Raw genomic sequence first — 15654 nt, 5'->3', positions numbered from 1 at the left:
CGGTTTCCCCCGAAGAGCAGAGGCGAGAGCCTGGCACAGGGAGGGGACCGGGGGTGCCACAGGCCTTCACTCCCGGCTGTCGCCTGCGGCCGCGGAGCCAGCCCCGCTCGGGCCCTCAGAGCCCTGCGAGGCCCAGCTCGGGGACCGCGAATGGGCGGGGGTGGGGGGGGTGGGGGGGGACGGGACGGGGACGGGACACCGAAACCCGCCGCCGGAGGGGCCGCCCCCGGCCCTACCGGGACCCTCCGCCCGCCGGGGCGGCTGAGGCGACCCGGAACCACCGCGGGGGCGGGGCCGGGGGCGCGGCTTAGGGGCGGGGCCGGAGGCCGGCGCGCTCCCCTCCCCCCTCCCCTCGCCTGTTTGCCGATGGGCGGGTCCGGGTATCCCCGCTGCCCGCCTCTGTCGGTCGGGACGAGTCCATTGCGTACCGTACGGGGGGGGAGCTTCGGAGCCGGATGCTGGCTCCCGGTCCGGTTCGGAGAGGGAGGGAGGAGCAGAGATAGCACCCGTGGTTCAGGAGCGGGTGGTGTCCTGCGACAGCGGGGGTAGCTGATCGGGCGGGGGGAGCCGCTTTGCCCGGGCGGCTCTCCCCTCCCCCTTTCACCCCCCCTGCGCCCCGGCGGGGGATGGTGTGTCCCGCAGCGCGCGCCTTGCTCGCGCGGTTCGGCGACTCGGCGGGGGGAGGGGGACGGGAGACCCGGGCCCCGGTGTTTCTCCACAGCGAGCGCGGGGGAGATCGGGGAGGGGGCCGCGGTGCCGGCGGCCGGGACCATGTCGGCGGACGAGGAGGAGCTGAAAGTGCCGGAGGAGATGTTCAAAGATGTCAAGTTCTTCGTGGTGGGAGACATCGACCCCAAGGTACCGGGTCACCCTCGCCCTCGCCTCTTCCCTCAGCTTCTTCCTGCCTCCCCCCCGGGGGGGGGGCACTGTGGGTCCGTTTAGCTCCTCAACCCCCCCCTCCCCCGGACACTTCCCCGCGCGGGTTCGGGGCTCACGCGCCGCCTCACGGGAGGGGGGTGTTGGGGGGGGGGGGGGAGGTGCGGGGTAACGGCCGGTAACGGCGGTGCCCGCGAGCAGCGCGCCGCCACCCGCCATGGGAGCCCGCGGCCCCCGCCGCGCAGGCCCCGTTGCCGCCTGAGCGGAGGAGGGGCGGGCGAAGGGACTTCCTGTCACAGCCCGGGCCGGGCGGGGGGCAGCGGCTCTGCCCGCCGATCCTCCCGCCCGGCCGCGGGGCTCTCGGCCTCCCCTCACAACGTCCCGCCGAACCGGCCCCGGCCTCTCCCGCCCCGCCGCTGTATCCTTATGCAGGACGGGGAGGGGGACAGGCCGCTTTCGGCGGGGCCGGGCTGGCTGTCCCCTCCCTGCACGGACGTGCCTGCCAGCCCGCTCCCTGCCCGCCGCCCTGCGCGCCCCGCGGGATGGGCACAGCCCCGCACCCCCGTGGTGGCCGCCCCGCGACTTTTCAGAGTCCTTGGGTGCGCAGGGGTGCTGATGTGGTGATGGAGGTGCCATCTCCGGGTTTTCCCTGCCCGGATCCAGCGGAGGCGAGGGGCAGAAGGTGCTGAGAAACGGCCATCCAGCCCTCTGGCCTAGGGCCATACCCGGGAGGACAAGGTTGGCCTACTCTGGCCTGGGGGGCCATACCCTGGATGGCAAGGTTGGCCTTAGAGTTAATAACAGCCGGTCGTGTTGGGTGAAGGTGGTTTTAAAAAAAGTTTCTGTGGCATGTCCAATTAGACAAGTGTTTGAAGCGTACCGTAGCGAGCTTTAGGACGGCACCTTTGTGCAAACAGATTCCTGCATGCTTCACACTGAAATCAAAGTCTTCGCTTCTTTGGTAGTTGCTGCAGTCGAATCTTAAGCTTTGGGCTCCTTTAATCTCATGTCCTGGCATTCACTGAGTCTTGTAGGCCTTTAAGTGAACTTGAGACATACACACACTGACCTGTTGAGATGTTTTTTATTCATAGAAATAGGTTTATATGCTAAAAGAAACACAGTCTAGGAATATAGTTAAAGAGCAGGAAAAAACCCTTAAGGTCTTTAGACATAAAGTTTTTGACAATGTGTTAGAGCTTGAATAACAATTCCTGTATTTAAAAGAAACGCACCCTATAGCAGCAATATTATGTGTATGAAGATGAGTGCAAAAAACCGTAGGACTCTTGTATATCATTTATCATATAAATGGTGTCCCGAAAGGCATGTAGTTAGCTTTGTGTTGACATAGCAAGACAATCAGCAATATTCCCATGGAGTGGGTAAACAACCATTCTGTTAAGCTACTTTTCTTTCTCATGTTAAGTTTTATTCTTCTTAGCGGTTAATGCCATTGTCTGAAAGCTTTGATTTTCTCTAAATTAGGTACGCTAAATTCTCCTCTATTTGTGCATGGCTTCTCTGGGTTGCAGGCAGACACCGGAGGAGGCTCTGGAGGAGTTAAGGTCAGGCGCAGCACTGCACAGAAGTAGCCACACTGCTTCCGAGATCAGGTCATGCTGGAAGCTGTTGAGCCACTTTCTCATCATGAGTGATGCCCGAACTGAGAAGTCCTGTGGATCTGAGTTGTTTCTGCGGCCAGCTGGCCTGTTTAAACACTGTTCCCTCCGGTTCTCTGGTTTCTGAGATGGCTTGCTGGCATGGCACAGCATTAGAGGGAGGCCAGGGCTTGCTCCTGTCTGCGCTGGTGAACCCTTGGGAGCACAAGGTGCCGGGGAGGGCAGGGTCCTGCCTGGGTTGGGTTGCAGAGCTGAGTGGAAGCAAGTAAGTGTGCTGTGCTGAGCTGCGGCACAGTTCTTCGTGTATGCCTTTGTCCTCCCTTCTGCATCTGGCCTCTCTGGTACCGTGGGAGCAACCTGAACAAGAGGAGTATTTACCAGTTCTGTTTTGAATCGAGGCAGAAAGGAGAAATTCTAAATTGAACTCTAGAAATAGCTTTTAAACAGTTTTTATAGTGAAATGTTTTTCCTTTACTGATATAAAACTTACAAATATATTTGAAGTTTTTTACTTCTTTATATACAAATTATATGTGTATATATACAAAAAGCTTGATTTTTGAAAAGAAATTTTCTCCTTCATCTTTTGGGTAGGAGAACACTTTGATCAGCCTAAATTTCCAAACAGTTTTGTGGAAGACCAGTTGTCTTAATAAGACAACTTAATCTTAAAACAAGCCTAGCACAAGTGAGCACTCTAATCAAAACAAATCCAAGAGTAAGAAAAAAAAGTAATATATTCAGGTGAATAACTGCAAACCCACTACCTGCTAAAGCATATGCAGCATAAACTAGAAGGGAAACAAAAGTCTGGAATTGTGCCTAGAAGTTTTTTGGCAAATGAGAGGGAATTAGGCTGCTGGCTCTCAACTTTGAATCCATTCCATTGGGATGTGCACTTGGCTGCTCACACCTTAAAGGGGGTGATGAGTACATGTCAGCTATTATTTTTCTTAATAAATAATTTTCCTGTCTTCCTAAAAGATGTGAACCCAAACCATCATGCTTTGGTAACACCAGTTAAAATCAGTATTTCATATAGAAAAAGATAACAAGTAATGCAATGCAGCATAAGGACTTTGAGCAGGATATTTGGTTTCTGGTTATCTCTTGTTTTATTATTATCTTAATTTTTTTAATGCCCTTTGTCTTACTTCTTAGTTTTGAACTATTGCTCTTGTTTCTTCTAAAACAGACTTTAGTGGGAGAGAACAAAGATAAAATTTAGATGCCAAGAAGGAAGGAAATTTCACTTAATGGGTTTAAGCTAACACTTAAAGTGCAGGGGCTTTTACAAGGATCATATCAGGGTCTTTAAGCATTTTATTTTCTAGTTACAGGTATATGGTTGATACTAGTATAAGTGAAGTTCTTTAATTGTGCCAATAAAATAGTAGTCCTGGCACTACTTAAACTGAAGAAGTCGTGTTCTGAGAGGAGTTTTGAAGTTGACGTGAGCTAAATTAGGCGGGTGGCCAGAACTGGCCAAACCTGGAAGAATTCCGATGAAGACCATGATGTACAGTCATGAAGTTACCTTTTCTAAGGTAACTGTTGCGTTTCCTTTTTTTAAACTTCAAACTACGGTTGGCCTTCTGGGCTGCAGGTGCACATTGCCGGCTCATGTTGAGCTTCTCATCCACCAACAGCCCCAAATCCCTCTCCTCAGGACAGCTCTCGATCCATTCTTCACCCAGCCTGCATTTGTGCATGGGATTGCCCTGGCCCAGGTGCAACATCTTGCACTTGGCCTTGTTGAACTTCAAGAGGTTTGCACAGGCCTGCCTCTCAAGCCTGTCCAGGTCCCTCTGGATGGTGTCCCTTCCCTCCAGCGTGTCGACTGCTCCACACAGCTTGTTGTCGTCGTCAGACTTGTTGAGGGTGCACTCAATCCCAACATCCATGTCGCCAACAAAGATGTTAAATAGTAGCAGGCCCAGTACTGACCCCTGAAGAACACCACTCTTCACATCAGTACCCATGCACTTACAGGAGGGCAACCAAGACAGAAGATCATATTCATTCTTCTCATGTGTTAGCATGTTCTTGCATGAGCGTTTTTCTTGAAAGGTGCTGAAAATTGTTGATTTCTTCCTTTTCTCTTTTGGGTTTAGGTTATTCAACTTCTAAAAGCTGGGAAAGCAAAGGAAGTTTCTTACAATGCACTGGCTTCACATATTATTTCAGAAGATGGGGACAATCCAGAAGTTGGAGAATCTCGTGAAGTTTTTGATCTTCCTGTAGTAAAGGTGAATGACTCATCCACGATACTGTCAAAGTACTGGTGTGAATACTTCATTATGAAAACATAAAATATTCCTGTTTGGATGTTGACCAGATGAAACATATCTTTAAAAATCTTTTATCCTTGTTACACAAACTTTTATCCTGACCTATAGACTCCTGTTTTCTCCTATTTTTGTTGCATGTATCGATTAGGGGTTTGGGTTTTGGTTGTTTTTTTTTTTCTGTTTTGTTTTTTTCGAGATTCTTCCTTTAGTCATCTGTGAGATGGTGTCCTATTAGCTATACTTTAGAAATGTTTCTGGTGGGAAGGTTCTTGCAAGCTTCTGGCAATGGAAAACCTCAATTTAGAATAAGCAGTAGACTGCTGAGGGTTTTTTTAAACACGTAATTGGCAAGGTGCAAAATTATTTTTTTGATTCTGCATATGTGTGCTACACTAATTTTAAACAATGGGAACTTGCAGAAAAATATTTTTTTTTTCTCTTGATTTTAGGTTTGGGGTTTTTTTTCTTACTCATACTGGAATTACCAGTATTTTATTACTATCTTGCAATACTGGGTTATTTTTCCAGTAAAAGATTCTGGGCTTCATGCTTGAAAATGTGAACCTGTCACTCTGCAAGTCATGAGAGTGGTTAGAAGAAAAAACACCAGTATTTCACTGCTAGTACCTTTGGGTACATGATTTTGGTTTATTTTTTCCATGTGGTTGCAGGTGGCAGTAGAGAATTTTGATAGCTTATGTCATGAGAGTTCACCTGACATTGTGGAAGTATGAATTAATTTAAGAAAATAAAAGGTGCTTAGCTAGAGACCTTATTGTTATAGTGGGTGTGCTGATTAATTTTTAGTTCCTTTTTGTGAAGTGTTCTGTGACATAATTTTAATCTTATAAACAAGAAGACTGCTGCCAGTGTCATGTGAAGGAAGGACATCAATGTTGCAACAGTGCTTTCTGCTTTCTAATGGCATTTACTTAAATAATTTAATTTTCTTTATAACTGATACTAGCTAAAATTTTTCATTTGCCAAACAAGAACAAGTCTCTCAGTAACGTCACTTAGTTTGACCTGAAAGCATCACAGCATGATCTGTAATCAAGAAGATTAGACTAAGTATTAAGGGAATGGAAGTCAGAGGCAAAGGTAGCTTGTTATTGAGAGAAAAGGCATAGACAATAAGAAAGAGAAAAGTTTGACAGAGGAAAATCTCCCGATTTTTTTTTTTTTTTTTTTCCAGAAGATTAAGGCGTTATGAATTAGCTGGTTTTAGTTCATTTTTTATGCTTTTTTCTAAGGGAGAGAGAATAGCAAGAATTGGGACACCATATACATAGTTACCACAATATATTTGTTTGCGAAAAAACATTTCGTACTGAATATGATGCCACTCTCCCCCTTCTTCCTTACATGCTGTATTGGGACCACTGTCCTACATCACTTCTCCACCACCTCCCTCTCTCCCAGAGGGGGGAGTACTATCCCAGAACACTCAGTTAGGGGTCATCACCTGTGTGCTTAGCAACCCTCATTGCTGTGTGTTGAGAAACTTTTTTCTATATAAGGTTATGGTTCCTGACTTTTTGGTGATGAGTGTAAGGTAGGTGATTTTTTTTTTTCTCTTAGAGCAGGGAAAACTGAAAAAAAGGGACAGGATGAGTAAATACTGTAAATGTTTTTCCTGGCACAACAGAAGGATGAGAGAAAGGGGTCTTGCTCCCATATTGCTGCACAACCTTTGAGCAGTCTTTATATTAACTCTTACAAAGAAATCAGAACAGTCTTTTTTGTAAAGGCCTATGTACAATGTCTGTGAAACACTTAAACCTAGGAGATGTATACTGAAACTAGCTATAGTATGAACTTGGAAGGTAATTCACATTTCACAGATGCAGACCAAGGTTTTTAATGTCTTGTGGTTTTTATTTTTCAGCCTTCCTGGGTGATCTTGTCTGTTCGCTGTGGAGCTCTTTTGCCGTATCCTTTAAGTTCAAATTTGAGTCAATTCTATAGGAAACATGTTAAAATAGATACCATCGAGGGATTAAAGACTGCTTCAAGTATGTACAGTTTAAATTTTTAAAATGATAGGATGTGTTTTGCCTGCCAAGATTGCAGTGTGCTTGGAGCTTCTTTGTCTTACTTCAATTTTCGTGTCCCTTTGGCTCATTTGGATGCTTAATAGGCTCTTGCAAGAAAACTGTAATCAAATGGACTCAAAACATTTTAGCTGGAAGTTGATAATTAACTGTGAGGATCCAGGAAAAATGCTGAAGTGCAGTAAATGGGCAAATGTTGATTCAGAGTAGAATGGCCTATTCTTCCTTTTCTCGAAGCAGAATTAAGTAAGGGATAAATACGCAATAACTCATATCAACACTGTATTATAAAAAATATTTTATTAACAGGTAGTGTTAGTATTCCCATTTTTGGGATAGTCTGTCCTTGCCTTTGGTAGACCCTTGTTGTTCATATTTGGCTAGATTTGTGTTTCTTTGGAGCATATATTCTTGCGTATGAATGGCGTATTCCTTTGTCTTCTTGTCAGTGCCATTTCATCTTTATGTTCCCCTCATTTTTTTCTTTGGATCATAGGAATAGTAACAGTGGCTATCATTATAGAAAAAAAATCAAGCATCTTTTTCTTAGACCATTCATGGTAAAGATTCTGTATGCAGAGAAGCTGAAGCAGAGCAATACATTTCAGTACAGATGCAAGTGGATGATTGCAACAAACAATGCCAGGACTAGGGAGGTATGCTGTCAGGCATGAGATCTCATTTTGAAATCAGGTCAGCAGGTGCTTGTGTTTATAATGGCAAACGAGGTGGTAGACACAAGAATCCAGGTGTTCGTATTAGAAATTCAGGTCTTAATGTGCTTAAATGATTCAGAATTCATGTTTTATACTCAGTATTTCAAGGTATTGTGCCTTTGCATCTCGCTGTGTCTCAGCTACTTTGGAAATAGCCTGTATATTCTCTGCTTCCCCAAGAGAATTCTTCTCAGGGGGTGAACTGTAGGAAGAGAAAGCATTGAATTCATCACATAAAATGATACAGTGAGGTCTTTGCAGCTGTTTTGATCATAATAATCAACATATCAGATAGGATTCAGCAGTTAGTCATGGATAGTCTTCTGACCTCAGCAGAAGAAAGTTTTCCATTAATGACTTGGCTTCCAAGTGGAAAAAATGTACCAAACATTACATGGCAAAACCCAAACTAGCGGAGCTACTCCTGTATTAAAAATAATTTGTTTACTGTGATGTGATCTGGGCTGGTGATTGTTGTGTTTTGAATCTGGAAATAAAAAATGTGTTTATCATCCTTTCATCATCAGGATGGGAGTGTACGGTTGTTTACATCACACATCTGTAGGCCTTCTCCCTGTTCCTGAGGACTGGTTGAAAAAATAATAAAATGGCTTGGAATTAGCTACAGTTTCAGGCTTATGTAATCGAGCATTGCATTATCAGTGTTATTCTTTCCCGTGGAGAAGTTGCACTGTTAGAAAATTGGTCTTCTATCTGAACCCATTTTTTTTTAAAAGGATGCTCTAAGAGCTGACATTATTACATACCCAGAAGAGAAATCAACAGATAATAAACATTGAATGATGCCGTCCATAACTAAACTGTAGCAATAAATGTGTGAATGTAGCCCTGAATGGCTATTGCTCAGGAAGTCTTTATTGTGGGTATACAGGAATGGCCAAATGAAAAGACCAGGTCTCAGTAGTATCATATTCTTGGGTTGTGTGGAAGAAGGAAGTTTTGTACACCTGTCAACAGTAAATGTGTCCTTGGATCTTTGACTTTATTCTTTCTGGCACTTACGTCCTTAGGATCTGGTATTTTTACATTTTATTCTGAGCCTTATAGTGCTCGCTAAAATGGGTTGTTAAGTCTTAACTTTGTCCTGTTTCAGTCTCTTTACAACTTCCAGTGCAGTGGCATCCCACCTTTCATTAGGGTTTTAGGTACTACCATAATGAAAAAAATGTAGTTAATAGGAATAGCTTACTTTTTCCAGTTGATTGGGTTTGGAGCCTGTTTAGACAGAGGTTTGAGATTCTACATTTTTGTCTTTTGTTTATGTTTTGATTTGGAGATGTAATACTCAAAAGTTGTCATTGAATTTACTGAAGAAGAAAGTCCTAGAAACATCTTTTGTCAGTTAGATGTATGGATCTAATAAGAGCCTTAAAGGTTTTATGTTTGCTTACCAATTCTGGTACTTATTTGATGGGCATTTTCCTGTGAGTTATTAAAAGCGAAGTTTATTGTAGAAAAATGTAATGCAGTATAGAAACGTAATAATTTTGCCTGTTTCTTGTAAATGCATTTTAACATTCCACTGTGAAAGCTGTTTTCATCAGGGGGAACTTCAGAAGGTGGAGTGTTCTTCTGTTCACTGCTAACTACTGATAGCAAAATCTGACTGACCTGCAGTTGAAGGGAAGTAACAGAAAAATGAATCTGGAAGCAGCCTTCCTGAAGAAGGAAATACAGTTTTGTGTGAAAACTTCAGTTATAATGCCGTAAAGAGGGCTGGTGATTTCTTTCTTAATTCTCTTGCTAGCAGCAAAAGCAAGAATGAGGAAGGCGTATTTTTTCATGGTCTTGTACAGATGAAAGAAGGTCAGAGCACTTCTGAGTGTTTGTTGCTGGGAGGAAAAAAAGAAGTGAGTTTTGTTGCATTCCCTCTTTTTTGTTTTCCAGACCCTCTTGGAAGCTTATTGTTGTGCTGCTTGTAACTGTTTTAAGAGGGTCTATTTAAGTCCTTTTCTTTAGAGCGCAAGCTGTAGTCAAACTGATGGACCTCCTAAAAGTTAAATACTGAGCTGCTGCTGCTTTATGTGCTGGGAGCAGATGTTAAGGCAGGGAGTAGACAACTGTATGCTTTTGAAAGATCCGGGCCTGAATCTCTACCGTAGATACACTGAGCAACACAGTGAAATTTAAGACATTCACCAGACTTGAACTTCTTGGAGTATTCTGGATAATAGCAGTAATCTATTCTTAAGTTTTAAAGAGCTCTGGGCTTGTTGTCAGCTTGTTGTGTGTTGTCTCTTCTGGGTCTCAAAATTTTAAGTATTGCTGGTGCATCTGCCAACACATGCGGAAAATAATTTTGCTTCATTACAAAAATCTCAGTGTGTATTTGTAACACAATGCACATCTGTTTCTGTAGTCCTTTTTTACAACAAGGTATGCATGTATCTTAAACACAAAATCATAATAAAGTAGAAAAGGGAGGGAAGTTACAGAAGTCAGCTGGTTTGTCTCTCTTTTCCAGGTCACTTCTGTCAAACTGTTCTCTCCTGTTTCACAAAGCACCTCCTGTAGTGGAGATTTCATAGTCTCCCCAGTCACCTTACAGTGCCTCACTGTTGTGTTGTTAGAGTTTAACCTTGTGACCATGCTGCAGTCTAACCCTGTTTTGATTTATCTGAGCCATTCTGAATAGGGAGAACAAATTACTTCTCTTTTCATTTGGCAGCCTTTAAAGGATTTGAAGATGTGTCGTCTTCGCTTCTTAGCACATCAATTCTGGTCTTTCACTTTCCTCTTGTAAGTCGTATTTACTAGGTCTGTAAAAATTCTCACTGCTCTTTTTTGCATACTGTTTCATTTATGTCTCTTTCATGCATCTGAAAACAAATATGCATTGCTACCAGAGGTTTTGTTGAATTTTGAAGCATGGTGGAAAACTTCATGTTAGTTTCAGGCCGTGTTTCTGTTTTTACATCCCAGTGTGATGTTTTCTCAGTTTGTTTTTCACAGTAGCTCCTAGAATCTTCTCCTGTATTTTTAAACATGGAGATAAACACTTGATAATGAAAGGAAGCTTTGGTAATGACTTGACTTCTATAAGCTAAACTTCCTGTGCTTAGCATCCTGAGGTGGGCTGAGGGAGATATTCTGGCAAGAGGCAAGTTTGTAGCATTACCAAAATCCGTCGTAATATTGGAGGTGTTCTGATCCACTCTGCACCTCAGTTTTTTCCTGTAGCATACAACTTGAACTGGAAACAGACAACATGCTTTTAAAGATACAAGTTTTTCAGTGGTCAAATACTTGATAATATATGAGAAGTACTATGCATACTGTTTAATTTCCTTCTAATGTCCAGCAGGAAACTCTCACTTAAATTATTTTGCATCCTTGACACATCCTTTCCAGTGTAAATGGCTTTTCTCCAGAATCGTGTCAGATCTTTTTTGGAGTCACTGCCTGTCTGTCTCAGGTAAGAAGTGAACCGTGTTTCAGTCTACTCCAATGTGCAATATGTGTGCAGTGCTTTGGGTTTTTTTTGAAGAGAGGTACCAGTTTTTCTGTTGTATTATGACTTTTGATCTGTACGTTAGCTGAATTATCACCTAAACCAGTTTTTCACTGAAAATGAGGGCATGAACATTTCAAACTGCGGACGTTCAACCAGTAATTTATCTTGTATTCAGCCGTATGGTGATTCTAAAGTGCAGAATACACTAAGACTATGAAGTCTTTGCTCCTGTTCTTCTGTTTCTGCATTGATGCAATATTCAGTCAACATGTTTTACCTACTTATGCACTGAAACCTTAACAAGGGTGCCAGTGAGTGAAGTAAGTGGGAAGGTGGTGCTTCAGTGGCTTGTGTTCATAGCCAGCTCTATAGATCTGTGAGTAGCCTGTGGGTGACCAGTCTGTGTGTGCAAACGGACAGGATAAGGCCCTAGGTGCTAATGGAATATATACGTGTATGTGCTTTAGAGTTTTTAACAAATTATTCCTGTAATAGTGTCACTAACTCTGAATGGTAATGGCTTAAATACATGTGGCTTTCTTCTCAGGGGAGGGGGACGTCGCTGTGACATTAGTTGTTAGAAATAAACATTTCATGTGTTTACACAGGCTATTAATTTGGTCTACTTGTTAAAATTCTGTTTAATGAATGTGAACAGGTTGTCTAAGATAAATAATTCTTGTTTGCTTGATCACCAACTTTTTTCTCTTGTGGAAGGTGATATATTGGTCTTGAGTTTTACAGGAGTGAAGAACGGTTTATTTTTCTCCGTGCAAGTTAAAAATCATTGTTTAATGTCTTTTCTTGTTGCGTCTCTTCGTCACCCTTTTTTCTCCGTAACTTTCATGTTAATTTGGTATTTAAAAGTGATAGGTAATACATTAGCCAGACTTGTAAATGGTATGTCATGTATTGTACTAAAATTCTTCAAGCAGAAGGCAGCTGGTTGCATAGAACTAAAAGGCTTATTTACCTTCCTTTTAGGTTTCATCTGAAGACCGAAGTACGCTGTGGGCTTTGATTACTTTTTATGGAGGGAATTGCCAGCTGAGCCTCAATAATAAGTGTACTCATTTGATTGTGCCTGAGCCAAAGGGGGTAAGAGTTTATTATATGTTCAGGTCTTCTTATAGCTCTCATTTGCTTTTGAATAATCAAAAATTTTCCATCTCCCTGAAGTTAGTATTCTTAAGACTGGTGGTTAGTCTTGAACAGCTAAACTCAACACAATTTTGCATTGCAGCTTTTCAGTTTGTATTTGTTTTCTACATGGCTATAGGCCTGATTAATTCAAAAGATGTCCAATTTAATATTGGTATTTGTATTTCTGGTTGAATAAAGCATTTTATTCTCTACTCTCTTTGTGTTGACCTAATTTTGACATTTCATAATCATTAGCAATTGTGATTTGTAAATCTGTAGATACAGAATCAGTGAAGAAGAATGAAAGACAAAATTGAAAAATGGTGTAAAATGCCCTTTGATGATACGAGGTAGAGAGGAACAAAGAGAGCAGAAGGAGGAGCAGGTTATTTTCTTTTTTGTTGCTGTTTTTTATCTGAAAGAGAACTCTGAAAATCCCTCAAGTCATTCTTCTTAAAGAGATGGTAGGATAAACAGTACACAGCATTCCTGTCTAACTGCTGATAAAGTAGTCATACTTCAAATCACTCCCATCATAAAATATCTTAAGTTGGAAGCGACCTGTAAGGATCATTAAGTCCAACTCCCTGCTCCTCTCAGGGCTAACTCAAACTGAACCACTAAACTGTATGACTTCAGAGTACCGTCTAGATGCTCCCTGAACTCTGACAGGCTTGGTGCCATGACCACTTCCCTGGGGAGCCTGTTCCAGTGACCGACCACTGTCTCAGTGAAGCACCTTTTCCTAATGTCCAGTCTGAACTTCCCCTGACGCAGTTTCATTCCATTCCCTTGTGTCCTACCACTGGTCACCAGAGAGAGGAGATCAGCACCTTCCCTCCGCTGCCTCCCTTGAGGAGGTTGTAGACTGCAATGAGGTCACTCCTCAGACTTCTCCACGGTGAACAAGCCAAGTGACCTCAGCTGCTTCTCCTAAGTCTTGCCCTTGAGACCTTTCACCATCTCAGTCACTCTCCTCTGGACACACTCTAATAGTTTGATGTCCTTCTTACATTGAGGCACCCAAAACTGCACACAGAACTCGAGGTGGGGGCTGCACCCCTGCAGCATAAAGTGGGACAGTTGCCTCCCTCGACGGGCTGGCTATGCTGTGCTTGATGAACTCCAGGACGTGGTTGTCCCTTTTGGGTGCAGGGGCGCACTGTTGGCTCATAGTCAACTTGCCGTCAACCCAGACTCTCAGATCTCTTTTTGTGGGGCTGCTCTCCAGCCTCTCATCCCCAATTTGTACATATAACCAGGATTACTCCATCCCAGGTGCAGAATCGGGCACTTGCTCTTGTTAAATTTCATATGGTTGGTGATTGCCCAGCTCTCTAGTCTATCCAGATTTCCCTGTAAGGCCTCTCTGTCCACAGCTCCTCCTAATTTAGTGTCATCCCACTCCTGTGTAGGAAGTTAAACGTTGCTGTCTTTGTACAGATTGAGAAACTGAATCACAAAGATTAGGTAACCGGCTAAAGGCAGCATTGAGCACATCAGAATAGCCTTCTCTACTATAATGCTGGTAATGTTTTGGTTATAATAGTTCGCTGAAACTTGATGAAGTGTTCAGGTACTCCTCTTCCTGAAGAAGAAATACATTTGTAGTGATTTAGTGTGTTTGTTCAGAGACTGAAAATAATTAAAACAAATGGAAGTTCACTTAAAAATGATTGCTTGGATGCTTTTGGTTAATGTGGTGTATGGAGCAAGTTTTTGGTTTTGTTTGTATGCAACTTTTGTAACTTTTACTATTTTGGAGTTAATGTAAATTACCTAGTACTAAGGTAGAGAAAAACACGTGGCTAGCAGGATGACAATTAACTTATGAGTGTGATACATGGGAAAGTGCTTTAGAATAAAACATGGGCTGGCATTGGGAGAAGACAAAGTGGACATGGGAAATGTCTGCTTTTTCTTCCCTGTTTCATTTAAAACTGTAAGAACCTTTGTAGGTTGTTTTTTTTGGGGTGGGGTGGATTTTGTTTTTTTGGGGGGCTTTTTGTTGTGTTTTTTTTTTTTTTTTTTAAGTGCATGATCTTTCTTCTGTGGAAGAGTTGGAAGGGTGTACTGAATGCAGCCCTAGTTGTCCCCTCCATCACAACAAAATGTAATGCTTGGATGAAGAACTTTGCTACTTAAAATGGTGTTTTTAAGAGGCGATGATTTATCCATTTAAGAAGTATTGCTGTAAATCATAAGCTTTTTAGAGCAAAGGATGTTGTCATGAGCTTGCCAGTCAAGAAACTGAAAAAAACACATTAGCATTTCATATCTGTAGGATAAAATAACTTGTTTAATTTATGTAATCACTGAATGGGAAAAATTTTATAGGATGATTACTTAAAATGCTTCTAGTCCTGCTGCTCTGACACACTTCAAGGGAATCTGCAGCAGTTGGTAATGAGAAGAGTTTTGACATTAGTGAAAACGTAAATGATTGCTTTGACTAGACACAAGATGATAAAACAAGATTCTTAATAATTCTCACCACAAAGAAAGAATGAAAATTCATATCTGCAAATAAACTTGGTTTCATCTGTAATCTCTTTATTGTGTATGAATGACAGTTTCATTGTAGGAAATAACTCTAGAGAATCATTAAATTAAATTAATTTCTTCTGAATGTGCTGGTTGTTAATTTATATTGTTTGACATACAAAGAAAATCCTATTTCAATCACTTTTAAATATTAGATCCTGAAATTAGTTTCAAATCTTCTAAAGAAAGTTTTCTTTTTTCCCTGTCTTGATATTTGTGAGTGGTTTCCATCAGAGAGGATGTTTTGAATAGGGCACTGATCCTGTGTCTATTTCTTAGGGAAGGAAACAGTGAAGTTTTACTATTTGTATGTATCTTCAAATGATGAATTGATAAAGAGGAAGGGATAAAGTTTTCTACTTTGTCAGCATCATAACCTCTCATTAAAATGGATCCAGCTAATATTTGGACAGAAGTGTAACTTTTACGTTGAGGGCAACATCACAGTTTCCAGCTTCTGAGAAGGTGTATGGGACATAGCTGAGCAGTTTCTGATTTGTATTCCTTTTGAAATGCTTTTTTTTTCAGTGATCAGTTTGTAAACATTGGTCTCTACTTTATTGTGAAATTCTGATTTTTCCCTAAATGCTTTTTCATGGTGCTTTTGGGGATTTGTTTTGTTTTGTTTTGTTTTCAGTGGAGAAAATGTAAGTATAAACTGTATTTAGATTCACCTTAATTTTCACTTAAAAATCATCTGCATCTTAGTATTGACTGTGATATTCCTAGCTGCTGGAGTTCTGAAGGCTTTTTCAGAACCATATATCATGATTTTCAAAACCTTTGTCGATTGGGTTTGAGAAGAATTTGGGTAGTGGTGTTTTTGCAAGGGAAGACTTAATCTTCTGCAGTTGTGCCTTCTGAGTCCTTATATTGTAAATGTGGAGGTTTTTGTTTTAATCTCTTGGAACTTGTGGTTATGCACTGCAGTGT

General features: G+C 42.2%; 1 protein-coding gene across 1 annotated transcript in view; it reads left to right on the top strand.

Moving 5' to 3' along the window:
- Positions 1 to 771: 771 nt before the first annotated feature.
- Positions 772 to 15654, top strand: part of PAXIP1 (PAX interacting protein 1) — a gene marked incomplete at both ends in the record, with an annotated part of 35319 nt that continues 20436 nt past the window's right edge. The window contains 5 exons of the mRNA XM_082479031.1: positions 772 to 858; positions 4613 to 4747; positions 6678 to 6721; positions 10932 to 10995; positions 12019 to 12132. Coding sequence (XP_082335157.1) covers positions 772 to 858; positions 4613 to 4747; positions 6678 to 6721; positions 10932 to 10995; positions 12019 to 12132 — 444 coding nt within the window. The remainder of the gene's footprint in view (positions 859 to 4612; positions 4748 to 6677; positions 6722 to 10931; positions 10996 to 12018; positions 12133 to 15654) is intronic.

Source organism: Vanellus vanellus (genome assembly GCF_965231255.1).
Source record: "Vanellus vanellus genome assembly, chromosome: 2".
In the NCBI taxonomy this organism is placed as follows: Eukaryota; Metazoa; Chordata; class Aves; order Charadriiformes; family Charadriidae; genus Vanellus; species Vanellus vanellus.
This window is presented reverse-complemented; position numbering and strand designations above follow the sequence as displayed.